General features: G+C 41.7%; 1 protein-coding gene across 1 annotated transcript; it reads left to right on the top strand.

The window, feature by feature from the left end:
* Positions 1-18: 18 nt before the first annotated feature.
* Positions 19-27457, top strand: vwf (von Willebrand factor). Its single transcript, XM_084733333.1, has 52 exons — positions 19-70; positions 211-354; positions 699-801; positions 887-1095; positions 1356-1477; positions 3704-3923; positions 4521-4643; positions 4732-4843; positions 4935-4981; positions 5066-5202; positions 5329-5467; positions 6322-6422; positions 6507-6702; positions 6799-7014; positions 7375-7621; positions 7727-7821; positions 8757-8908; positions 8993-9096; positions 9188-9326; positions 9434-9568; positions 10253-10399; positions 10493-10633; positions 11570-11668; positions 11938-12094; positions 12675-12842; positions 12956-13091; positions 13206-13515; positions 14003-15164; positions 15248-15352; positions 16285-16428; positions 16504-16647; positions 16741-16905; positions 17513-17559; positions 17660-17837; positions 18050-18291; positions 20037-20226; positions 20330-20671; positions 20759-20997; positions 21223-21325; positions 21457-21528; positions 22430-22534; positions 22686-22891; positions 22974-23123; positions 23214-23330; positions 24611-24791; positions 25020-25060; positions 25166-25282; positions 25569-25667; positions 26368-26496; positions 26588-26627; positions 26721-26818; positions 26990-27457. The coding sequence occupies exons 1-52, from the start codon at positions 25-27 to the stop codon at positions 27173-27175; spliced, it is 8547 nt and encodes a 2848-aa protein (XP_084589459.1). The 5' UTR covers positions 19-24; the 3' UTR covers positions 27176-27457.
* Positions 27458-27713: the final 256 nt, after the last annotated feature.

Raw genomic sequence — 27713 nt, 5'->3', positions numbered from 1 at the left:
CATATTTGTGTGTTTCAGGTGTGCATGAGAAGGTATTTGCGAGAAATCTGGGTTCTCTTACATCTGACAGGTGAGTGCAGGCGATTTTGTCTTTGCACTGCCAAGTGTCACCATCTGATAGACTATCAATATGTGAAACATGTCAAATAAGATCTCCTCTAGTTCTAATATTAAGTCAACTGCATATTGGTGTATTTTGCGTGTGTCCAGCCTTCGTGGCGGGCACGACAGGGAGATGCAGTCTGTTCGGACGACACCACGTTCACACATTTGATGGGGTTTTGTATGAGTTTCCTGGAGACTGCAGCTACCTGCTGGCTGGAGACTGCACCCACCGCTCTTTCACACTGCTGGGTGAGTCATGCTCGGATAATTCAATAAAGAAACAAACAGATTTGAATTCTAATGACATCTGATGCTCTTCTATTGTCACTCAGTGGCTTGTACAGAACCACTGCAATGGGTTTGATTCTTGCTGAGACGTCTGTACTGAAACTGTATGCGCTCGTGCTGTGGGAGTAAAGTTCATCAAACATTTGAAAAAACTTAATTTTCTGAAGAATCAACAATTATTGGTCACACTTTACATATTTGTAAAATCCATAGACAGTGTCATCATTATTTATTTCAGACTGTTTTTGTCATCAAAGTTTTGAAATTAAATTTGATGATAAAATAAATATGTGTTCAATCTGCAGGTGATTTCACTGGTGGAAAAAGAACAGGAGTCACTCTGTTTCTGGGGGATGTGTTCGAGCTGCACCTGTCTGTAGATGGACGGCTCTCACAAGGAGAAAAAAGGTTGAGTAAATTAGTAATTTTCATGCAAATATCATTAATTATATGTGTATTAACATGTGATTAAACATGTGTCTCTTTTTTGCAGACTGTCTCTGCCCTATGCATCTCACGCTGTGTTTGTGGGCTCAGAGCTCGGCTTTTATAAACTCTGGAGTGAGGAGTTTGGCTTTACTGTTACCATCGATAATGCAGCCAACATCGCTTTGACACTGACTAAACATCATGCCAACCGCACCTGTGGCCTCTGTGGCAACTTCAACTCTGTATCAGCTGATGAATACACTGCTCAGGAAGGTAAGGTCACACGGGGAAATGGAAAGTAACTGCGTGTGTGTGTATATAAGATGCAGTATGTGAGTTTCCAAGAGTAAAACCAGGGAGAGTTCATTATTACTGGAAACTAGGAAATTATTTGAGTCGCCAGTTCTCAGCAACAGGAAGAGTTTCAAGTGAGTCAGGAAAAGATAACAAAGTAAAGGAACGCAGGAGAAACAGTGGTGGTAGGATGAGATTAAGGAGAAGTCTGGCAACCTGTTTTTTTGTGTTTTTTAAAGGATTCCTAACAGAGGATAGTTATGACTTTGCAAATTCGTGGGCAGTGAAGGGCGCCGGTCAGTCATGTCGCCGTGTGTCAAATTCCATCCAATCCTGTAACAGCACAAAAGAGACTTCATCGGTGAGAGGACTGTTCACATACACGTACATGTGCACACAGGACATCTTGTACATGTTGCTAAAGAATTTCCCCTCCTAACCTCAAATCTCTTATCCAAAGAAATAGCTGAAATAAACACATTAAAGCATGACAGGATCTGAACCTTTGATGTAAGAGCATTTTTCATTCAATGGATATTATTTTTACTGCAAAAAAAAAAAAACATCTCTGCAAAACTATGGCTGCTGCTCTTTACACTTACTAATCAAGCTCTCTGCTTTTCACTGCATTCAGTATTTCTGTCTACTGTATCATAATTTTGACCTCATAAGTCATAGTCATAATTATTAATTACTAAGTCATAATTTGACTCAGTAAATCTTCAGTAAGTATTTGATTTATGATAAATAAATGAATAATATGGTGATAATAAAATATGATATTTTCTGTACTGCTCATTCAAAGCATTATGTATGAATGCTTTGAATAGCAAGAGGTGTTATGTCCCTGCAATTCATATTTGTGTGTCCTCTATGCAACATTAATGTTCTTTGTCAGACACATGCCTGTTTAAGTAATGAACTGGGTAATTGTGATTGAGAGATGGTAACGCCCGTGCTACAAAAACTTATAACCAGCATAGCAACAGCGCTGTGTGCAAAAAAGTTGACATACAGCCCTGATATGATAAATATTAATTCAAAAGTAAGTTGATGGTGACTGGTACTATGGAAGAATTGTTAAAATTATGTTAAATATCTAATAATTTTGACTTTAAACCAAGATTTTACTTAACAAATTCTAAAAGGTGAATGCTATATTATGAAGTGGCCGGTGTGTGTGTGTGTGTGTGTGTGTGTGTGTGTATGTATGGATGATCTCATTAAATGGAAAAGCTGGTAAGGAGACAGATCTGGTGTGGGTGCTGTTGTTGTGGGTGGGCTGATAAGAAAAAAAAAAACCATTCAGTTTTAGCGAGAACATTTTGTACCGCAGGAACACCCACGTGCGACAAAACAGTAAATACTACATGTAAGTGTGAACCCATCGAATATCATCAGCGACTCCTTCACTGACTGCAAGTCTGAAGGTAGTAGGTTAGAGAAGGTAGTAGGTGCTCATGTGTAAGTAGGCCTCATGAAATAACTCAAAGTCTGAATGAGAATATTAATTTAAGAGCTAAAGATATCTTCACCAATATAATTCTGTCACTCGCAGCTTTTATTGCTCTTAAACTTACTTTTATAGTCTTTAAATCATCAAAATCCTGTTTTCTTTATGATGACACCAGTAGCCATTACTGTTAGAAGAACATATTTTTTTACATCTTAAAACCCACCCACCAAAAGTCGTCTGTAGAACTCATTACCACTTAGTAACAAGAGCTGAGAAGACATGACAGCTCGTGACAAGACACGAATACTAATGTTTTCAGGCCCGCACAACAAGGATCTTTTAAGTTTTCTTTTTGTGTTGTTGTTTCAGTTATAAAATCCTGCAACTGTGTGCGTCCCTACAGCTCAGTTGGTAGAGCGCGCACCATGTGTTGAAGCTATCAGTCCTCTGCAGCGGCTGCTGGTTCGATTCCTGCCTGTAGCACATTTGCTGCGTGTCGTCCCCCCTCTCTCCCCCTTTCCTGTCATATCTTCAGCTGTCCTATCTGAATAAAGACAAAAAGCCCAAAAAATAATCTTAAAAAAAACATCCTGCAATTGGTAAAAGCAAACAAAAAAAAATTAGATTACAGTGGGTCAAAAATGGCCCAGCACCTTATTTTATGTGGCCTGGGAGAGCTTATAAAAAATGTAATTCATGCAATACAAAGTACAGTGTTCATAAACTAAATTACTGTCCTAGAATGCATCCCAATTTTGTCACCTGGGCACTGAATGTATCTGCTAAATGTAGAGCTAGATAGCATCTCAATATCATATTATCATTTCCAGCAGTGGAAATTATTCTAGCCAAGTGTTGTAGCTAGTAACATTTATAATAGCAGCGAAATGCCATCATTTAATTTTTGAACAATTCTGCAAACTAAAACTACCAAACTAAAACTACCTGAAACTGTTCAGTCTCTACCTTCCTACTGCTCATTTTTACAGGCATAGTCTTACATTTTCCGTGAAGTTTGACACACCTGATCTAAATTATACAGAACCATATTCTTTTGCCTGAAATAATGGAATTGCCCTTTATTTAACCACATCTCTCACTTGAACTAATTGTGTGTGTGTGTTAATGCAGATTCTGTCCAGCTGCAGCGTGTTGCAGACGTCTAGTGTGTTCCTGCACTGTGCCCACCTGGTCTCCCCTGAGGCCTTCCTGTTGCTGTGTCAGGAGGAGGCATGTCGTTGTAACCAGAGGGGCGGGGAAGACTGTTACTGTCCGATCCTGTTGGAGTATGCTAGGACGTGCCACGCACACGGGATGCTTCTTCGTGGCTGGCAGGAGGAGAGCCAGTGCTGTAAGTCTGCCAGTCAGAGAGACGTAGTCTGGTCAATCTAACTCTAAACAAGGTCTAACCCAGGAGAAACTGCAATAGTAATGTGTCATGTTTGTTGGTGCTGATGTTCTCCTGCATCATATATCAAAGTTTTAATGCTTGAGAGTGATGCAATCTGGGTGAAATGGGGTTAGTTTTTATCGGAGGGTCTATGTACTGTACACATATCCAATATATTAATAATAATAAAACACTTTTCAGAGCTTTTGCCAAATTTCCCACTGCCACACTGCTCCGATGGGTGTATCTGCATCTTAACTTGGACAACTTGGACGTTCCTTATGGACATATATTTAGTATCCATGACATAATCATCATCTCCTGTAGCTGTGTGCATTTAGAACAGATCATATCTGATGGTTGTAGAAGCACAGATACAAAACAAATTTCGACTATGACTATGATTGATCTTGTTCCACTAAATATATCACGGTATGCTTTTCAAATAAAAATCTGAATGATTACTTTTGCAATTTCCCCTCGGTCAAATCACAGTCTGGCTGAACTAAAGGACACTACAAACTATGTTATATTAACAATCTAAATGTGTGTGTTCAGTCCCCAAGTGTCCAGTTGGGATGCAGTACAGTGAATGCACCAAGTCCTGCTCTACAACCTGCCACAGCCTCAACATCCAGGAGGTCTGCAAGGAGGAGTGTGTGGATGGATGCACATGTCCTGGTAATGTCCCAGTCACTATATCTCCCTCCTCCTCTGTCTCTTGCTCTCTTACTAGAAGTTTGTAACGTGGTGTGTATTTGTTTCTCAGTTGGTAAGGTGTTGGACGGTAATCGCTGCGTGGACGTATCTCAGTGTTCCTGTGTGCACATGGGAAGACATTTCCCTCCAGGATCCACAATCTCTCAGGACTGCAACACCTGGTTAGAGAGTAACACGCACGCAGAAACATATAGAAATACACAGATACGGAAAAATACAGTGCTTCCTCACTAAATTGTGTCTCTCCTGCAGTGTGTGTCGTCACGGTTCCTGGGAATGCACCAATGAAGGCTGCCCCGGTGAGAGAGACGTAGAGTAGAGCTACACATTTTACTGGTAAAATGAAGTCCTGGGTTGGTCATTTCTTTCTTGTCTGTGTGTAGGCGAGTGCTTGGTGGTGGGTCAGTCTCACTTCAAGACCTTTGACAACAAGTTCTTCACCTTCACTGGTCGCTGTCAGTACCTGCTGGCAAGAGACTGTGCAGACAGCAGGTTTTCTGTCATTATTGAGAATGTGCAGGTAATAGGCGTTTGTTTTTTAACTGCATAAATGACATGAGAATTTTTCTTCCTGTCACTTTCCCAGCCACTAGCTGCTTGTCATCTCCAGTATTTTGGCTGTTGTTTATGTGTACTGTTGTGTCAGTGTGCAGATGATCAGGATGCTGTGTGCACACGCTCAGTGACGCTCAGCCTGCCCTCTCTGGAGGACATGACAGTGAAACTGAAGCATGGAGGAGTTGTCTCTGTCAACAGCATGGACATCCAGACCCCAATGCACCATGGTATGTCACTTTGGCAGAATAAGAGGAAGAAATAAGAAATAGGATCTACATTTTAAAGTCCCTCTAAGCATATTACAGTGCATACTGTGTGTGGTTTTATACAGATAATAAGACCTATACTTGAACGCCTCAAAGCTGCAAAAAAAAAAAAGTTCCCATCCTGACAACATCCAGTCACCATCAGCATATAATCATCGCAAAAATATGAACTCATTATTTTCGGTATAATCATGCTAATTTGGGATTCCCATGTGTCCTGGAAAACCTGGAAAAGAGTTGACCAGTTTTCCAGGAATGGAAAAGACATGGGAAATGAACCAAAATGTTAAATATTCTAGAAAATGTTATGTTTGTTCTGGAAAATGATTTCATCGTTTTCCTTTTTTCTTGTAGCTGAGAATCAACTGGGCCCTTAAGATTAAGTGGACAATAACATGACATGAAATGTTTAACTTATAAAATAATAAAATAAAGAGTTTTGTTTTATTAGCTAAAGTGCTGGTACAGAAAAAGTCACTCAGCACTGGTTTTGCTTTTCTGAAAGCTAAATTTCAGGCAGTATGATGAAGACAACTAAACTCAGATACTGTGAAGGTGAAGAAACATTGGTCAGATCATTAGATCATTTGTCTTTTTTTAGCACTTTGGTACTTTAGATACTAAAATTAATGGACATTTAGGTATTGATACTTATGATAACCTTTGGTGCAATCCCTATCTTTCATACCAGCTCCAACTGAAGATCATCACTAAAAATGTCCGGGAAAATGAAAATGTTATTCATTCCATCAGTTGTTTGTATTAATGTGCCACTGAATTCAACTAGTCAGTTCTCTGTGTGATCAATGTTACAGGCCGTCTGCACATCCAGAGATCTGTTCAGTCTTCTGTATATGTAAAGTTTGGGGACGACCTTCGTCTGGACTGGGATGGGCGGGGACGAGTGCTTTTAAAGGTAGAAATAATTTGAATGGATGTAGGTGGGGGGCGGGTTGTAAAAGATTAATAAATAACTAGTGAATTCTGTCCACCCCCCCAGCTGGGACCACAGTGGGCAGGGAAGACTTGTGGTCTCTGTGGTAACTACAATGGTAACCAAGGTGATGACTTCTTGTCTGGATCTGGACTGGTTGAGGCGGGTCCTCAGGCGTTCAGCCAGTCGTGGAGAATCAACGGAGACTGTGAAGCCACCCACAAACATGAAACCGATCCATGTGCCATTAACCCCAAAAGAGGTACACACACCCGTGTAGATGCAAAAACACACACACACACACACACAACACAGGAAGCACAAAAAAATTAACCTTTAATCCTCCTGCATCTTTTAGTGCGATTTGCCGAAGAGGCGTGTTCAGTGATGATGTCAGATGTGTTCAGTCCGTGCCACTTCCTGGTGAACCCGGGCCCATTCCAGCGGTTCTGTCGTTATGATGTGTGTGCATGTGTGGACGGCGAGGAGTGTCTCTGCTCGGCTCTGGCCGCCTACTCAGCTGCCTGTGCTGCCAAAGGAGTGCTGCTCAACTGGAGGTCTCCGTCACTCTGCGGTAACTCTGACACTGAACTTATTCACAGCTGATCAGCCGTACACACACACTCAGTAAATATACAAATATTTCACTTTCTGCTTTTAGACAGAAAACAACACTTTACTGTAGAGAAAATGATCAGAACATCAGCAACGCATAAAAATCTGTCTGTCTGAATATTTGTACACTCTTAGAAATAAAGGTGCTAACTAGAACCATACAGGATTCTTCGGCTTGTCCCCATAGGAGAACCCTTTGTGGACCTAAGAGTGTATCATCAAGTATAATAATCATTACAAAATTTCTCACATTTACAGAGAAATAAAACAGTTTAATTGATAATAAATTTCAAACATTCCTTTGGTTTGATTTCATCAGAGCTGGAGTGCACTGGAGGGCAGGTGTACAAGGCCTGTGGGAGTATGTGCGACCGGACGTGCCGTGCTCTGTCTGGGGTGGAGGCAGGCTGTGAGGGGGAGCGGGTGTGTGAAGAGGGCTGTTTCTGTCCCGTTGGAAAGTACCTGAGCGACTCTGGAGAATGTTTGACTGCTGACCTGTGCCCCTGCCTGCACGATGGACAGCTCTACCAGCCTAAAGACGTGTACGCAGATCACAACAGCATCTGGTCAGTGACTATGCAGAAACTGTGCTTCGTATAATATTCTAATAATCACTGTGTTTCATAGATACACTTTGACTTTTGTGTGTTTTTCTTTGCTTGTGTGTGCAGCTACTGTGAGGATGGCTCCATGCACTGTAGCTCCCCTGAAATGAGTACTTTACTGTCCGACCTCTTCTATGACGATGACCTGGCACCATCCAGAGGTACAATTGTTGAATTGTCTAATTCACTCTCGATGTGTTGTCTTTGATTTGACCATTTGTGTTTAAAGTTGGGATGAAATTATAAAAAATGTATGTCTTTGTATTGTTCTATCAAAATCCAAACATGTTTTCTACCTGTTCAAAAAAAATATGACATGCTTCTGCAGGCTTGGAAGGGTTTCTGAGTCCTTAATGATTGAATTATGAGGTTAGCATTACTTTTATAAAGTTGGACTAACTTCGGTCTCACTTCTAAATCATGATCATGCTGTAACAACTGCAAAAAATTAATGAACCAATCACCACTGATGACTTTGAAGTGTGGAAAGGACAATAAAGAAGGCAGACTTTGTTAAGAGATCCATTTATATCAATTACATCATAAGAGATTAAAGAGAGAATTAACAAGTAAGTGCAAGTATGAACATGAAACAGGTCTTAAATTGCATCATAATGGTTTTACAAAGGTCTTAAAAAAGTCTAAATTTAGCTTGTTGAAACCTGCAGAAACAATGGCTTAAACCAACCAATTTCAGCCAATACAGGGTATCTGCAGGTCCTTCAAAAAATGAACAGACCATGCTATACAACTACAAAATGAAACCATCATCTTGTTTCTTTCATGCTGGTATGGATGTGAAATAACTTGTAGAAGCCTGTAAAAACCCTGCACCCTGAGCTAAGATTCATAAGTAAGATTACAGGCGCACTTTTCAATGTTCCAATTAAATTTATCCTCACATTATGTCCTGCCTGCTTATCATGTTTCACTCGAAAATATATCACAGAGTGGAAGCTTGATGTTCTTGAAATGCTGACGGTTGACAGTAAACTGCTTTATTATCTTTTGTGAGTGTCTAATTAATTTTGCATGTCAGAAACCAACTTCACGTAACCCAATTATACATACTGACTGTTTGTTTTTGTGTTTGTAGAGCGCCGGTCAGCCCAGTGCCCTCCTCCACTCATCCGTACAGACTGTGATGCAGGAGAAAAAGGCCTTGAGTGTGCCAGAACCTGCCAGAACCTGGACCTGCCCTGTGTCAGCCTCGCCTGCATCCCCGGCTGCCTCTGTCCACCTGGCACAGTAGGTGGTGTGTTGTCTTCATGTGTGTATGGTGTAGATAAAGCTAAAATAGAACATGCCGATTGATTAGCGAATCGATTACAGGTACGTCACCGCAGAGACTGCATTGCACCGGAGCAGTGTCCCTGTTACCATAACAACAGGCCATATGCATCAGGACAGACCATCTCGGTGGACTGCAACACCTGGTAAAATGATTGTTTTCATGCATGGTTATTGTAAAGGGGAGTACCTGCACTGCACTGTGTACCTGCACTTAACAGGCTCTCTCGTTCACAGTGTGTGTGAGAACAGGAAGTGGCGCTGCACAGAGAAGGTGTGCGATGGTGTGTGCCGCACTGTGGGGGAGGGGCATTACATCAGTTTTGATGGCCTCAAATATTCCTTCCCTGGCCTCTGTCAGTATGTCCTCGTCCAGGTAAAAGGCCTCAAACGAGCTCCAGGGTGGATTGCACAATACAGAAAAATCCAGAATGCATTCATATAATTTCATGTTTATATCCTCTACCTTCATCTTATTAACAGGATATGTGTAACGGAGAAGAGGGTTCATTCAGAGTGCTGGTAGAGAATGAGGCCTGTGGCATTGTGGGACATCGCTGTGCAAAAGCTGTCACGATCTTCTACCAGAGAGGGTTGATTGTAATGCAAGATGGAGAGGTAACACACTCACAAACGCACACACACATACCCATACCAACTCTCGTACACACATGAAGTTAATACAAAATTGTCAGACGAGAACATAACTTCTTACATAAAACTTTACATTACAAGCAAAGAAGTTTGTCTCCTGCCCCAAGCTTGACACAAAAAGTACCTTTCCTAAACGCTATGAAAATTTTCAGTAGAAAGTTTACTAAAATATTTTGATCGTATAATAAACAATAAAGCATGAAATGGTCTTCAGTCTTATAACCATATCTATATCACGCAGCAAACAAAGTATCCTCTCTTCAGGGAGATAATTAAACCTGCCTCTTTCGATTGCTAGTAGCTGAAATATTAATATAAACCAATGTGCAATAACATTACTTAATTCAGGGACATATCAGTGGTAACCACACTGTGAAATACTCAGGTGCAATATTATTTCATACCAATCTGTGCAATATCTACAGTTCTATGTGCAGTGGTGTTAATGCTGAGCTTGTTTTATTCTTTTTTTTTATTTATTTATCTTACTTCTTGAAGTAACTACAGGTCCATTTCTTTAAAGGTCCATTTCCATTTCCGGACTCAAATTCTGCTTTTCTCAGACCAGACACTTTTGAACTAAACTTTTCAGATATGACCTGTGAGTATCCTATATGCGTCCATGGTTGCCATCTTTCTGTCTCACAGGTGAAGATGAAGAGGCCGGTGCTGCACGGCTCACAGGTGGAGATCGTGCGATCTGGTCAGTTTTACACTCTGCTGCTGGGGAAACACATTTCCATCAGCTGGGACAAAGGAACTCGCCTCCTGGTTCACATCTCAGCCGCATACAGGGTACAAATGTATTATAAGACTAATTTTGACTTATTGAGCCTTTGTTTTATTTACATTATTTTACAATAAACATGTTCTTTTTATTGTGTCCAGGGCCGGGTGTGCGGTCTGTGTGGTAACTTCGATGGGAACGTCAACAATGACTTGATGAGCAGCAACAACCAGCTGGAGGTGGACTCCTCCCACTTTGGCAACTCCTGGAAGGTTATTCCCAGCTGTGCTGATGTAACACAGGTAATGTCTGGTCTTAGATTAAAGGGTCGGTTTGCTCAAGTCACAAAATAACTTATTATCTCTCTAGCTTTGGTCTTACTGTATATTATTTCAATGCATATCTGAGATTTCAGCCCCACTACAGTGGAGGTTAATTAAATTTTGTTTGTGCTACTCAATACATTAATTGAGTTCATAGTTCATTTAAGGTGTTGTTTATTTATTTGTTTTTTTCTCTGTCCCTGGAAGTTTTACATGTTTTAGACTATTAACTACAAATTGTATCCCTTAGAAACACATTAGGAATGTATTGAGACCTATTAAGGATCTGTTGTGAATTCAGCACAGCCTGAAATTGGTGTAAGGAGTAAAACAAGACAGCATTAGAATTTGTTTGAGGCAATTCATCCATCATTTTATGTTTTTTTTTATGTTGTATCACAGATCTTTACTTTTACATCATTTATATACTTATTATATTCTTTGTTTTATTAATCTATCTAATCTATGGTATTGAAATAATCAAATGTAGTTACACAGGCTTTATTGTAATGTAAAGAGATTATTATGCAAAGCACCTCCATTGCTGATCAGTTGAGCTGATTTGACTATTGTCATCGGCTGAGGTGTGAGGTTGACCTCTGGTGTCAGTACTATACCCTGAAGGACAATTTGAAGACAGCTTTCTTAATATGAGGTTCAGTACAGGTCCTGTTGTGGCACCAGTATCTGGAGCATATATGTTTACTGTGATGGATTACCTACTTCAGGCAAATCTGTGCACGATGAGTTTTGTGCCATACTGACAGGACTAAAACCTAATGGCTGCATGGAGGGTTTGAAGTAGCCCTCACGTTTTAAATCATGCTTTGCCATCTTGTAAAGTATGTATGATTTGTAATTAATGTTCTGAAAAATTTACACACACTGAGTCTGTGTGTGTTCCTGTGTGTATAGATCCCCTCTCCTTGCAGCGACAACATTGTCAAGCTTGTAACGGTGGAGCAGTCATGTCGTGTCATCACTGGTCCTCTCTTTAGAGAATGCAACAGCCAGGTGAGTGTAATAACAGACACTCTGGATATCCTCTGACACAACATGCATTGTTAGAGTCATGCACTTGGTCCTCTCTTAACCTCCCTAAGTTACTGTTTTTACTGACTGCTGTTCTTATTTTAATGGCTAATTATTTTGCTCAGTGAGTGGGTGGGATTATTGTTTTATTGTGTGAAGCACTTTGTGTTACCTTTTGTTTGTATGAGAAGTGCTATATAAATAAAGTCTGATTGATTGAGACTGATTAACCTGTTCCCACGTCTCTCTAGGTGGATGCAGAGCCATATGTAGAGATGTGTGTGGAGGCAGCATGCTCTTGTCCATCAGTGGGCGACTGTGCGTGTTTCTGTGATGTCATTGCAGCCTACGCTCAGGCCTGTTCAGAGAGGGGCGTGTCTGTTAGCTGGAGATCCAATGATCTTTGCCGTAAGTGTGAAGAATTTCTCCAATGTTACACTCAAACATTTATCATTGCTGTTATTACCATATTAATTTCTGGCTGAAGATATGCTTTTTCCCCTCATGTTTTGAAAATACACCATGGCTGCTTGACCAAGCAAAACCAATTAACACTTTCTTTTAAAGTGTCAAAAAGAAGAGGACAGAAAAATAATAACCTCCCCCAAGCAGCCCTACTTTTATTTTATGTACCACAATCACAAGACCAATACTCTTCAGTTCTGCTGCTCTCTCCCACATGATAGCCTGTTATAAATAGAGTTGACACTTCTGTAGTTCTGCTTTCTGAATGGAAAGTTACACTGAATTTCCATGGTCTTTTTTTGAGGTTTTATTTCTAGCATTAGGTTCTTGTTTTTCACTAAGAAAGGGACGTTGTTATCTATACTCTGACATCATTTCTGCATTTCTGGATTCTTTAGCACGCAGCTCACAGATCATATTTATCTTGATTGTCTTTATCGAGAGACCTATGTAGTTACGATTTGCAGAGGGCAAATTTTGTCACACAGTTTATAAAAGGATAAATTATCTTTTGTTTTCTCAGCCATGAGCTGTGAGGAGCTGAACCCAAGGAGCCCAGGTGTAGGTGAGGAGTTATGCCAGTGGAGGTTTAATACCTGTGGTCCTGCCTGTCCGATTACCTGCCAGCACCCAGATCCCCTCCACTGTTCGCTCTCATGTGTGGAAGGTTGCCATGCCTACTGCCCCCCAGGTGCAAAAAAATACACACTGGACATACAATGATAAATACAGTATAAATAAACATTCTTGAACAAACATGAAAATAATGAGGGTGAGTTTGACTTAAGCCTTGCTGTTTCTCAGGACAACTACTGGACGAGGTGGCCATGCGTTGTGTAGATCCCTCTCAGTGTCAGGTGTGTATCCATGAAGGTCAGAGAATCTCCCACGGCAACAAGGTCATCCTGAACCATGACGACCCCGAACACTGCAAGATATGGTAACACTGCTTCACACACACAAAAACAAGTCTGGATATTTTTGATGTGTAATTAATCCTTTCTGAAAAAAAATATTCTGTACAATTTAAGATGCTTTGTTTTCTTTCCTGAAGTCACTGTGACAACAACACCCTGAGCTGTGAAGCTTGCGCCTCTGCCACCATTTTCACCACTCCCACACCGACACCTGCCTACGCCACCTTCACGACCCTGCCCTTCACCACTCTGATGCCTGAGGGAATGTGTGACCGCGCCATGGATCTGGCGTTCCTACTGGATGGTTCGGAAGCTCTGAGCGAAGACGAATTTCAGACAACTAAAGAGTTTATACTGGGAGTGGTGGAACGATTCCGCATGGGCTCGGCTCACACTCGAGCCACAGTGCTGCTCTACCACTCTGGAGTCAAAACATATGACTTACAGGTAGATACACTTATATTGTATATGTGTGACTTAGCATTGTAAAATATATAAAATCTGGTGCATATCTTACCTTCAGATTAAAATGCTGGCTTAGTATTTGACCTGGTATAAAGCATATCAAAATATCTCTAAATATGCTTCAGATATCATCCAAATTCTTGCAAGAAATGAAAAAAGATTTCTCTGCGATATCTCCTTGCACCATGATAAATACTCCATGATCAGAGCTGCAGGCCTCTAACTGCAGGGCTAACTGAGCTAAGCACAGCTAATAGGCTAACTACAGCAAAAGATAGTTGCAGCAAAGAATATAATGAGGAGAAGCTATATTATAAAGAATACAAACTGTTCCTTTAATGCGTAGTGGATCAAACTTAGCTCAGAAAGAAGCTGCTTTGCTGTCTCATAGAAAAAATAATAAATGTCATGGTAAAGGTCTACACTTGGTTACTCAACTCTCTTTTATGACTCTCCTTTATACCTGCAGGTTCAGAAGTGGCTGTTTAAGAAGACTGTACGTGAACTGCATTACACAGGTGGAGATGCAGCCTTCTTGGATGAGGCTGTAAAGTATCTGGTTATCAACATCTATGACAAGAACAAGCGTGACAACGCTGGCCGCGTGGCCATCATCTTGACTGCTAGTGCCAACCCCCGCCCCGTCCGTGCCATGACCAAGATGCTCCGCAAGAAATCCATCACCACCCTAACCGTGGCACTGGGTCCTGGGGTAAACATGGGGCAGATTAATGACATCACCAAGACCAACCCAGAGAACAGGGCCTACGTGCTGAGCAGCACAGGTGAGCTGCCTGATCGTCTGTTAGAGGTGGGAGATTACCTCTGCACCCTGGGGATGGAGCCTGAGGGGGCGAAACCTCCACCACCAAAGTCCACTCTGGGTAAAACTCCCAAGAGCACGACCACCACGACCTCAGCTCCTCGTCTGGAGCCTAACCCCACACATCCCCCCCCCAACACCCCCGCGTCCACTGCACCCTCTGGCTTGTCTCACATCACCACATCGTCATCCCCCGTCTCTCCAGGCAAAGATGTGACGTTCATCCTGGAAGGCTCTGATTCAGTCGGCGAGGTCAACTTCAACAAGTCGCTCCTCTTCCTGGAGGAGGTTATTTCACAGCTGACGCAGGAGGAGGAGCTCATTCGTATCACTGTGATCCAGTACTCAGTGACAGTCACCGTGGAGATCAGTCGGTGGGAGCTGAGGTATCAGAGGTCCCTGCTGATGCAACGCCTGCGGGAGATTCGATGGAGAGGTGGAAGTAAGACTAACACAGGTGCAGCTGTCACTACAGTTCAAGAAATGACTACAGTCCAGCCTTCCCGCGGCCCCACCCCTCCTCAACTGGTCTTCCTCGTGACAGAGAACCCCCCTACTGACACAGTGACACGCCCGCCATCTACAAGCACCCACACACACGTGTATCCCATTGGTGTTGGCTCAAAAGTACGTGAGATTGACTTGCTACCATTCAGCTCCCCTCAACGCCCAATGCTGGTCGATGACTACAACCATCTGAGGACCCTGGTCCACCGTGTGGTCAATATCACGCACACCACAGTCAGGCCCCGCTCTCCCACACTGCCACCGCTGGTTCTTCCAACACTCGCCAGCCTGCCACCCTCAGGTACTAAAGAAACATTCATTTTAATCATTCAGTCCACGAGCAGGAGTTAGTCTGCATTAATTTGTGATCATATGTCTGCACAGTGCCGTGTAAGAAGCCTGTGGACGTGTTGTTCCTGCTGAAGGCTGGAGAGCAGATTGAGGACATGAAGACATTTGTCAAAGCTTTCATCAATAATGCTGACATAGGTAGGTGTGATCCAGTCCCCAAACAGCTGGCTACATTTTAATATAATGCACTGCATTTCACTGATGTGTTGTATTGTTCTTAGTTCTCCCTGTTTTCAATTTGTCTGTCTTTTTGGCCGTTCACATTTAGAACTATAACTATAATAGCAGCCATAACAATATAAAAAAAAATAATTTAAGTCATTCTAATTTAAGTGGATGGTGGATGATGGAGTCCACTGCACAACTATAACAAATGACAGTGGCAAACAATATTGTTTGGATTGCTTTCACTGAGATCTGATGAACAATGACAGCCAATCAAAATCCATCTAACTTTACATTTACTGCATTGTTGCCATGGATGGGAAACATGTGGTCATCCATCCAGCTTAATTTCAGGGACATTTTTCTTCTAAATAATTTTGCAAGAGTGCTTAAGATATTGGTTTAACTGTAGCCTACCCTTTTTTTATGTAAGCCAATTGATAGCATATTGATTGTCTAAACTACTCACTCAGTCTTGGCTATGGTGATATACATTTAGTTTTATAAAACATAATATTAGGCTGCAAACTGCACACAAAAATGCCTGAGACATTCTGCCAAACAATCTTTGGGGCTGATGGAGTCTCAAAAGTTAATTTGGTCCTTAGTGATGTCCTCTTTGACAATCAAATTGGAGTTGTGTCATTCAAAAGTATGAACTTCTCACTTCTTATGAGAGTTTTGTGATTCTGTATCCTTCTGGTTTTCTTTTTGTGTCTCTGCACAGTTTACAATAGTAATTAGTCATTAGAATCCATTTTCCTGAGCTCCTGACACAACTGGAGCACGCAGCGCATTCTTGGCGCTGCTGTGTACAGAATGGTATTGTTCATCAGTGTACATGCTCACATTGTTACCACTAACCAGATCATGGATCTCCTGCATTTCCTTGTTCATGCGTACAGGGCCGAATGGTACTCAAGTGAGTGTGGTTCAGTATGGAGAAACCAACACTGAAGAGCTCACCTGGAAGGATAAACAGAGCAAATCCCACCTTCTGAGCCTGGTGGAGCACATGTCAAGCAGGACCACCGCTGCTCCTGCATTAGGTAGTAGAGACATAAATTAATGAGTGCACACACATCAAAACAGACACGTGCTCACTCAGTGCTCTCTGTCCACAGGCTCTGCACTGCGATTTGCTGTGAAGACAGCCATCTCACCAGGCAGTGGAGGAAGAGTTGGTGTACCGAAGGCTGTGGTGATGCTGGTGACTGACAAATCGACTGATGGTGTCAAGGAAGGAGCAAACGAGGCACTGGCAGCAGGTAATGAATTCACCATTGACATAATTCAAAATTCCCTTGGTTCATTGTATTTTTCCATCAGATAATTTCACCGACAAGCGTCTCGTCCCTCAGGTGTGTCAGTGTTCCCCATCGGAGTTGGACCTGGCTATGACAAGAGTGAGCTTAATGTGCTCGGCCAACATGGCAACCAAGACAACACTCTGCACTTGAACAGCATGGATCAGTTACTGATGCTACTGACTCTGGACCATGGTTACACAGAGAGAATCTGCAGAGGTGCTTACACACACACACACACACACACACATACACACAGATACAGTTTAGTTGATTGATACTATATGACACCATACCCAGGTTTAGGTAATTAATGACATAATCTGGTGGATTACAAAATATGTTATCTAATCTGAGTACTTGAATACTTTGTATCAAACTGTGATCATCATCACGTGATCTGCTACCTGACGATATCATACAATATGCTATGCTACACTACAATATGATACGATATGATACAATATTGCAGAACATATTGCACTGTATCTTCTGGATTTAGATTTCAGTTAGCAGCATACTGATTTTGGTTTAGCAACCGAATAGACTAAAACAGAGAAGAATGAAAGAAAGAAAGTCTGTTGCATTTAAATGGAGGGACTCTAAATTGCCTGCTGGAGGGCAAGTTTGTATTCTCTGTTTAAAACATTTGAGGAGTCAGATGTGATACGGTTAAGATGTCTGAGCATGCTCTGCTGTTTTTGTGATTGGTTTGAAAGGATTGTGCCACTGGTTGTGAATAGTACAAATCTGGAAGTTTGACAGATAAACTGCTTGATCATAAAAATATTTAATTCTAAGAAATAAATCTTGCTTTGGTCCTCAGCTGGTCCACCAGGAGTGTGTGTGGATGATAATGGAAACGAGAGAAAGGTAAGAAATATCTGCTAAAGTCAAAGCAGTGCGGGAACCTTTTACAGTCATTACAGCATTAGTTGTAATGAATTGTAATCACTCTTTTAATGTGTCTCAGCCTGGTGAGTCATGGCTGCTGGAGGACGGCTGCCATTCTCTTCTTTGCCACCCCAGCGGGGCAGTGACAGTACAGAACCACAAAGTCAGCTGTGACAGACTGGAGCCGCCAGCCTGCAGCAACAACATGCCACCTGTCAGAGTTCAGGAGACCTGTAGCTGCCACTGGGAATGCCCTTGTACGTACATCAAACGGATCAAATAGCTTCTGAAATTTTCTAGCAGTGCATTTTAACTCTGTCTATATTAAGTGCACATCATTTCCCACGTGGGCTGTTAACAATGAATGCTAGACGGTTGCATTCCAGTCTATATATACCAGCTGTTAACTGGGCACATGTTTCTGACTCCTGTACAAACACTCTCCCTCTTGCCTGCTGTGTGTTGACAGGCATGTGCATGGGCAGTTCCACCAATCATGTGGTAAGATTTGACGGCTTGGCACTCAGGCTGGACGGGGAAGGTTTGTGCACCTATACACTCCTGACTGTCCACAGAGGCATCGGTGAGGGGTCAGAGGTCATACTCCACAGTGGACCCTGTCAGGACTCAGCAAGTTACAACCAGGTGTGCATGAAAGCCATGGAGGTGATCCACGGACCGCATAAACTGCTGCTGAAGGACGATATGACGGTAAGCCGTGTGTGTTGCACTGAATCATTACATGTGCATCCAGCATCTTTCTAACAGACTGAGGCCTAACCTATTAAAGAGGAGGAGGAGGAGGAGATTCTGCATCTCTGTGAATAACTACATCTTTTAATTTGCGTCTGTTAACTGTGGCAAGCCTCGGGGTTTGGTTTTGGGACCAATTTTATTTTCTTTATTATGCTTCCCCTTGGGCAAATTATTCAAATACATGGCGCCTTTTATAATTTTTATGCCAGTGATATGCAGATGTACCTGCCTATTAGATCTGCAGACTCTGGTGCAATGAATTCACCTAATGACTGCCTGTGAGAAGTCAAACATTGAAAGTCAAAAAATGTCCTTAAGCTGAACTGCAATCATGTTTTTATTATATTTCAAATATTTAGACCTGTAGTCAAGCAAAAAAAAAAATCTTGGTTGACCGAAATTCTACATAGTCCACCCAGTCCAAAGTCAAAGTCACCTAAAGTTACACAACGTTGCCAAGTACATGAATTCATGCAAATTTGATCTTTTTTTTTCGCTCGTAGCTACATCGTTATCTTCAAGGCATGTGTGTCAAGTAAATGTACAGGCAGCAACAGCACACAGATTACACATTACACACATACAGCAGCTTCCATACACAAACATATCAGTGTAAATGTCCATAAAACGCAACAGGAAACAAGCAAAGCAGTAATAGCATCCAGCCGACGGCTGTCGTTATTTACTTGGCTTCAAATGAGACTCAGTGTTAACACGGTTTCTCTTTACTGTCGTCCAGTATTACACAGTTAGTCCGACGTCATTCCCAGCATCTTGGTTTAGCAACATTGTAGTGCCAAATTGAACAACAATACATGGCAAAACTTAAAGCTTTCCAGTTTAAGGTCAGGTCACAAACGACAAGTATTTATCCATCATTGAGCTTGAAATGATTCCAGCAGGCGCTGGTTAAGAAAGCTGTCAAATCAAAGAATAAAAGAGTAAAATCCACCCACGTTGTCATCATCAAAAATAAACTTTTTATCCTCTCAGCTTTTCTGTCCTCTGACTTTGACTTTGAAATGGTGTCAATTAGTTTTGAGACAGTAAATGTTCAATAAATAGCCTGTCACCCTGAAATAAAATACATCAGGTCTGCATAGGTATGTACTGCCCCCAACAATAATAGATTGAGAAGCACTTCTTTCTTCTGCTTCCTTCCAAGTAACATCAGTGACATAATTTGGTCGGATATTTCAAAACCACATTCTATCTCAACTTTTAAAGATACAGAGACCATTTTACAAGCCTTCATTTCAGTCTATAGGTCTTTTGTCTGTTTCACAGGCTAAAGGAGACAGGGCATTTGTGGCCAGAGCCCCCAGGCTCTGGAACAATCAGCCTGAGGAAATTAGGTCGGCTGAGTCAGTGAAGTTCTTTAAATCCCTTCTTAAAACATTCTTTTATCAGAGAGCTTTTTCCTGATTCTATCTGAGTTTTAACTGTTTTTGAACTGATTTTATTTCTTAAAATGTTTATTATTCTTGCCTTATACACTGTATTGGTTTATACACGCAGACATTTTTTATCTGTTTTGATTTAAAGCTGATGTTTTTCTGTTTTATTTTGTTGCCCTAGTGAAGCACTTAGTAATATGGATTTTGAAAAGTGCATACATGAAGATAATTTTATTATTATAATATTATGTGAGTCTATGAAGGAGTATTTACTACTGTAGTTGCGTATGTTTGTTTGAGCAGGCAGTGATTGATCGGGAAGAACTTGCACTGCCGTGGCGGTTTGCTGGTCTGGAGCTGGTGCGATATGGCGGAGTGATGCTGCAGCTGAAGTCAGACCACGGCTACGTCCTGACCTTCACTCCTCAGAGCAATGAGTTTACCATCACACTGGTCAGCTCCACAACCACTGGCCGCACAGCTGGACTCTGTGGTAAGATAAATACAGACCCATTTATTCAAAACCTCTATCTGTCACAACTAGAACACTGTCTCCTTCGTCTGACCTCTGGCCTCTCTCTGTATCTTCCTTCCAGGTGCCTGTGGCGAGGAGAAATTAAATGTCCTGTCTTTACGTAATGGCAACACGACCACAGACAAGCCAGCCTTTATCTCAGACTGGACCGTGGCTGTAGATGGAGGTGTATGCCTGCCAAAGCGGAGGGCAGTGTGTGTGTCTGGAGCAACAATGGGATGTCAGGCCCTAAGGTCTGAGGTGTTTGAACAGTGCCACGCTCACATTCCTGTCCAGGTGTTCCTTTCTAAGTGTGAGGAGCAGGCATGTGAGGAGTCAGACGTGTGTGAGCTCATTTCTGCCTACGCACACCTCTGTAGACAGAGAGGTGTGTGCGTGGACTGGAGGAGCCCCCACCTCTGCCGTAAGTCGGGTTTTCATGTGTGGATGACGCATTTTATCTCCCAGTCTGAGCCTGAACCTGAACTTTATCCTGATCTGTGTGTTACAGCGTTACAGTGCCCCGGCTCCATGGAGTACGATGCATGTCGGACGGGGTGTGTAGAGGACTGTGGTAGCCTACAGACGTTGCCAGGCGACTGGTCGGTTGCCAGGGGTAACGAGTCATCCTGTATGGACACACCCACTGAAGGCTGTTTTTGCACTGGGGGGACGGTTTTGCATCACGGACAGTGTGTGTCACCAGAAGCGTGCAGTCAGTGCGTTGACCATCGTGGACACACATATATGGTGAGACACAGGAGAAAATTAGAAAAATAGGACTGAATGTGTGACAGAGTGGTGCAAAATTTAAACCAACTTCTTAATTACAGAGACACATGCTGATAGAATTAGATGGGACATCTATTGAAGTGTTCAGCATTAAAGTGTGCTTTGAGCGCCCTCTAGTGTTTATTTCCCCTATAACCAAACACTGCACTAATCTGAACACGCTGTTATTTGTTTTTTTTACAGTACATGCAGAGTTGGGTACCAGATGAGAACCCATGTTTGATTTGCATGTGTCTGGACCAACAACACATCAACTGCACTGCCCGGCCCTGCAATGACGTCAAAAGTAAGCACTCCTTTTGTTAATGCAGCTTTCTTTTTTCTGGTAATTTTAAAAATATTACCAGTGTTGCATTGTGGGTTTAGCTGTAACACTTTGGTAATTAACTGTCTGTATTTGTGTGTACATGCATGTAGCTCCGGTGTGTGGACCCTGTGAGACCCTGAAAGAGAAGAGGGAGTCTAAGTGCTGCCCAGAGTATGAATGCGGTATGTAAAAAGAAAAAACTATGTGGCATCAATACTCAGTGTTTCTATATCTAGATCCAATACATCTGAATGGCAATACGTCATCAGGACAACATTCCCTCTGGGGGGAAAGATCAAGGTTATATATAATAAGAAACATAGTAAAATGCTGAGAAGCTGCTGTGTAGCAGGTTATAAATCAAATAAACATACAAATCCATCACAGTCTGTGGTTACTCATCTTTCATGGGAAGGAAAGCAGTAAGCCTCCAGAGAAGGGTAATTGTTGATTTTGATAACAGTGTTTATATTTCTTTTTTGATAACAATAAATATGAATTGAATCAATAAATAAACTGATGGAGAACATTAATTTGAGTGTTGGGCTGCTGGAGTACAGTATAACAGCGTCAGACTGTCGTCTCTGGTCTGATTTAACCTACGTCACAAGTCTTTGAGAGGTGAGACAGTGTCAGACTTAAGTCTTTTAGAAGTCTCTTCAAAGACTTCTGACTCAATAGTTACCAAACCTTTTCTGGCATGCCTCCCTTCCAAATCCAATCTATCATCAATCCTTAACAATAACTGGGGAAGCAACTGATAAAGAAACATTCTGGTTGGAATTTAGCAAAATAAAGGTTAGCATGATAACATCAGCAAACTCTTGTTTGTTTATGTCCCCTACAAAAATTATATTCATGTAACTTTGTTTCACTCTATATTTGTCCCTTGGTCACCCACGCTTCCCCCCGCAGTGGCTCTACACCCAACCCCGTTTGGGAATTTGCCTTGATAATTCAGTATACACAGTGTCTGACCACTGTTGGGTCATAAAATGAGAGCAAGACGACCAGTCTGTCAGTGTTCAGTATAAACGGCATGTGTGTGTGATCTGCAGCAGACTGACTCCTGTGACTTTTCAGTGTGTGATCTGGTGAATTGTGACCTGCCTGAAGTGCCCCGCTGTGAGGACGGTCAGACTGTGGTCCTGAAAAACCCCGGGGAATGTCAGCCTATACACGAGTGTGGTATGACATTTACACATTCTCTGTGATGTTCGGGCTCTGCTTTGCTCTGGCACACACACACACACACACACACACACACACACACACGAAACAAAGCACACATCCATGTGATCTCTATCGCATGTTTCTCTTCATCTCATTTCCTTCTCAGTTTGCAAAAAGGAAGAGTGTCCTCTTCAAGCCCCTCCTGACTGTCCCTCACATCGCCAAATGTCAGTGAAAAAGACAAAGTGCTGTGATGTGTTTGAATGTGTGTGCAACTGCCATAACTCAACCCACACCTGTCCTGCTGGCTTCATCACGTCCTCCTCCACCAACGACTGTAGCTGCACAGAAACCAGCTGCCTGCCAGACAAGGTGAATGTGTGTTTGGAGGCATCGGTTTTGATTTTTTTTTTGTGCTATTGCCACTTAAACTATCCTGTTTTTGTCTCTCCAGGTGTGTGTGGTTGGTGGCGTGGTTCACCCAGTGGGGAGTGAATGGGAGGAAGGGTGTGAAAAGTGCAGTTGCACCGAGCAACAGGACAAAGAAACCTCACTGCACATTGCTCAGTGTACTCCACCTGTGTGTGATCGAACATGCCCTCAGGTGAGACACACACCTCACACACCTCATGTATACACATTTTTATTATGCTTCTATAACCATTAATTCTTATATATTTATTATGTATTTCAGGGCTCCACATACACTCCATCACAAGGAGAGTGTTGTGGGAAGTGCACACCAACCAGCTGCGTGGAGTCGGAGGGAGAGATGAGAGGGGACACAATGATTGGCGGAAACCTCAGACATGTATGTATGCAGAGAAATCATACATAAGGCAACCAGTTCTCATTAATTATTTGTTTCCTGTAGCTGCCAATAACACCTGAGGTGGGAATTGATAAGATTTTATTGATACCAATTCCATTATCAATTCTGTTTATGGGTCCAGTTCTTTATTAATTCCTTTATGTATCCCTGATCATTTTTCTGTATGAAAAAAAAAAACGTCTACACAGGTTTTCTTTATTTTCTTTTAGTCTCATCACAGTGTTGAAAAATATTTTAGAATATTTGTAAAGTATAAATATTTTCATTTAGGCTTTCTTAGTCAAAGAAAAATGTCTGCTTATCCTGCCTGCTTGGCGCTTATTTTATTATAACAGGATATTTACCCTCGGAAATCAACATGCTGCTCGGTTGGGAAGCAGTCAGACTGGTGCTTAGAGTGTCAAATACATGGCATTACTGAAATTTAAACCCATTTTGTTTACAAAGATGTTTCAGCATATTGCTGGTGTTACTTGAAATTATCATTTTAGGGGCATCTCTGTAGCTCAGTTGGTAGCGCCCCATGTACTGATCATTCCTCTGCACTGGCTGCTGGTTCAATTCCTGTCTGTGGCCTTTGCTGCGCTGCAAGTTTTCACCAGAGTAGAAACTTGAGTTTTTATCATGATTGTTTTGCAGTGCACGACTGTTAGAAAAACATGCTGGCATTGATAACATGAACATGGAACAGGCAGTTTGGAAGCAGTTCTCGATTCCCATCTCTACACTCTTTATAGTGTCCTTCTTGGCAAACCTCACTGATTTGGTACAAGCTATGACAAGCATATTTTTTTCCTCCCACAACAGTAGAAGGTGTAGAATTTTATATACAGCTCATTTTTTTTAATAATAACCACTCTGCTCAGGCAGTGTGCTTTGCTCGATGCCTGTTCTGTTGAAGCACCCTAAAACCTGAGCCTGAACTATGAAATATGACCTTTGATGAAGAAATGCCTCTCAAAAATGAGGGATCACACTTCAGAAATTACACACTGGCTGATTTTTTTCCAAATATGTGCATTTGTTTATTTGCTGCTTGTCTCCAAATATTATTCAAAGATGATTATAGGCATACTTTACAGGACTCATTGCTCATAGCAAAATAAAATGCTCACCATGGCAAATTTAAAACAAAAAAAGTTGCGTGTTTCCTTGAGTTCAGTCTGTATGTACAGTATAGTAAAGAAACAAATGTGTTATTGATGCAGCTTTTCTCTTCTCTCTTTAGTGATTATAATATCATCTCTGTCTGTTTATAGGTGGGGGAGATATGGCAGTCTCCACATGATAAATGTGTCTTACATCAGTGTGTGAGAGTGAAAGACGAGGTGTTCATCTCTGCAACAAATGTCAGCTGCTCTGCCATGGACGCTCCATCCTGCCCGCTGGGAACTGAGCTACGATGCAACACGGAGGATTGCTGCCCTCGCTGCCACTGTGGTAAACACACATGCATACACAGTTACACACATAATTGCAACTTCCACTGTAGTCATATCATACACACACTGTTTATATAGCTGCAGTTGCAGTATCTGTCCAGCAGGTGACTCTCTCATAATGGTGTCTTCTTAAAGCCAGTTATCCTGACCTGACCTCACAAAGCCTGGGGTTTGATATACTCCTTAATGAATGCTAATACAATTATTTATGCTTTTCTCCCTGCAGCTCCTATGGATGCCTGTGTCCTCAATAACACTGTGATAGGAGTAAGTCATGCAGAGAAGCAGCATTCTTCTTTCATGTTAGAACATTTTGAATAATGCTTGCAATGCTCCATCTCAATCTGTGTGTGTGTGTGTGTGTTTCTACAGGCAGGGGACAGGCTGATGGTGGATGTGTGTACACACTGTCAGTGTATGGTGGAGGACGGTGCTGTGAAGAAATACAAACTGTCCTGCAGGAGAGTCAGCTGTGCTACTTGCCCCATGGTAACCATCATCAGATCTTTTTTTTTTTATCACCATCATTTGTCATCATCGTCATCATCATGACTAATCAGTAAATCCAAACATCCGTCATTTTCATGAGAGATTTCTTTAATCCACTGACCACATTCCCTCCTTGCTCATCTGACATCATTTTCCGTGATTCACTCTACTCACAGAGGTAAATAATTAATTATTTATCCAAAATGTCTGTCTTTGTATATACTTAGATTTCTCCTGATGTCTTCCCATATGAACTAACATGCAGTACTGACCGTGATGTTTTCAGGGATACACCCTGCAGAAGGAGGAAGATGTTTGCTGTGGTCGATGTATTCCCACTGCGTGCGTCATGCAAAGGCCAGATGGAAAACTGATCAGTGTGCCGGTAGGTGCTTTGCACAAAAGATTATGCCTTAACCATCAACCCTATCACACATTATTTCTATGTTTATATATTTTTATACAGACTATTTTCAGTTCTGTTCAACACCATACTATACTATGCCATGATATTATATATTAAACTATAAAATACTCTATGTAATGATATGCTGTGCTATAATATACTTAATATACTTCACTATACTCTACTATGATATGTGTGCAGTGTTGATTATACTACAATAAAACTCTACTCAACTATACTATACAAAACTTACTATGCTACACTATACTACTACACTAGAATAGTATAACATACCAGAGCATACTATAGGACTTGGATATGCATTTCTACAGCACTCTTCTAGTTTCTAATTGACTAGTCAAAACATTTTTACAATTACTAGTCACATTCATCCACATGCACATTCACACACTGATTGAACAGCCACTGCAAAATTTGGGGTTCACAATCTTGCCCAGGGAGTCTTTGAACTGCCAATTTTCCAATTATTTGATGACCTGCTCTGCCTCCTGAGTCACATCTGCCCAGTATAGTGTATATTATGCTATAGTATGCCATACAAATGTAATAATTTGGCTTCATTTGTTGAATTTGATAATTTTAAAATTGAGAAAACAGCTTTTCAGCAGCAGTAATGGTTATAAATACTGTATGTGTGTGTGTGCATCTCTCCCTGCAGGTGAACACCACAAGTGAGGACGGTTGTAACATGTATACCTGTGGTTTAAACAGTAAAGGAGAGCTTGTCATGCAGACCAAAATCACCACCTGCCCTCCTTTTGACCGCCAGGCTTGCCTGGACCAAGGGGTATGACAGCTACACAAACTGAATTCCCACACCTGCACCTCTGTATCTGCCACACATCCGTATTAAATTGTTGTTTCCTGTTTGTTTTCAGGGGAAAGTCAGCCAGATTGGAACAACCTGCTGTGAATTGTGTAAGTAGAGCTGTGCCCTCTGCAAGACTGGGACACTGTTTTGAAAAACCTGGACGCTCTGATTTTAATAAGAGTGTGTGTATGTGTGCGAAGGTACGGAGCCAGAGTGTCGGAGGACAGTGGGAACGCTTAACTACATCAAAGTGGACGACTGCCAATCAGAGCACCAGATAGAATTGCACTACTGTGAGGTAAGAGACTACACACACAAACACACACATTTTTAAGGATGATTAATACTCTTTCCCCCAGGATTAGCCTACAAAGTTCAATGAAATCACAACACTGCCCCTCACTGTCCCAACCTTTCTCTCTCTCCCTGTGGTGCTGTCCATCTGTCCATCTGTCTGTCTGTCTGTCAGGGCAAATGTCGCAGTAAGTCCATGTACTCCCTGGAGAGGGCGGCTGTGGAGCAGGAGTGTGTGTGTTGTGCTGCCACGGAGACGGAGCCTCTCAGCGTTCCCGTCCTGTGTGCCAACGGCACTCGTAGCCACCACACTGTCCTGTCTGTCACTGCATGCGACTGTCTGTCCAAACACTGCACCTAGAGAGACAGAAGGAGAGTTTTATAAATGCAGATGGTATGTGTGTATCCAAATAAAACATACATGTATAAAAAAAAATAACACAAATGGCTGCATTTAAATGCATGTCAACATAACCAATAACAACACAAATAACAATAAAACAAACCTGTCTGTTTCTGTAAGCGCTACTTTTTTTTTTATCTGTGTTTTATTGTAATCTGAATATTCCCATTGAAATGTATGACTTTGCAGAGATTGATATTTGTTTTTTAAAAGTTTAAATAAATGAAAAGGGATAGTCAAGATTTTCTGATGTTCTTTTTTTTTTTTATCAGGTTTGCATTTCAGGTATAGTTTTGGTGTGAGTTGCAGATGTTTGGAGATATTGGCTGTAGGAATGTCAGCCTAATCTTAAATAAAATGGAACTAGATGGCACAAAGATACATTTGAGAAACTCAACGGCAGTATCGTTTTCCAGTAACCATGGTCCAGTTACTCAAGATAATTGTTGTTCTTAGCCATCTGTGTATCTTAATAGTTAAAATGTTTTATTTGGCA

This window comes from Lutjanus erythropterus, chromosome 13, assembly GCF_056507025.1.
Source record: "Lutjanus erythropterus isolate fLutEry1 chromosome 13, fLutEry1.hap2, whole genome shotgun sequence".
Classification (NCBI taxonomy): domain Eukaryota; kingdom Metazoa; phylum Chordata; class Actinopteri; order Lutjaniformes; family Lutjanidae; genus Lutjanus; species Lutjanus erythropterus.
The sequence above is the reverse complement of the archived record's forward strand: the minus strand, read 5'-3'. Positions and strand labels throughout refer to the sequence as shown.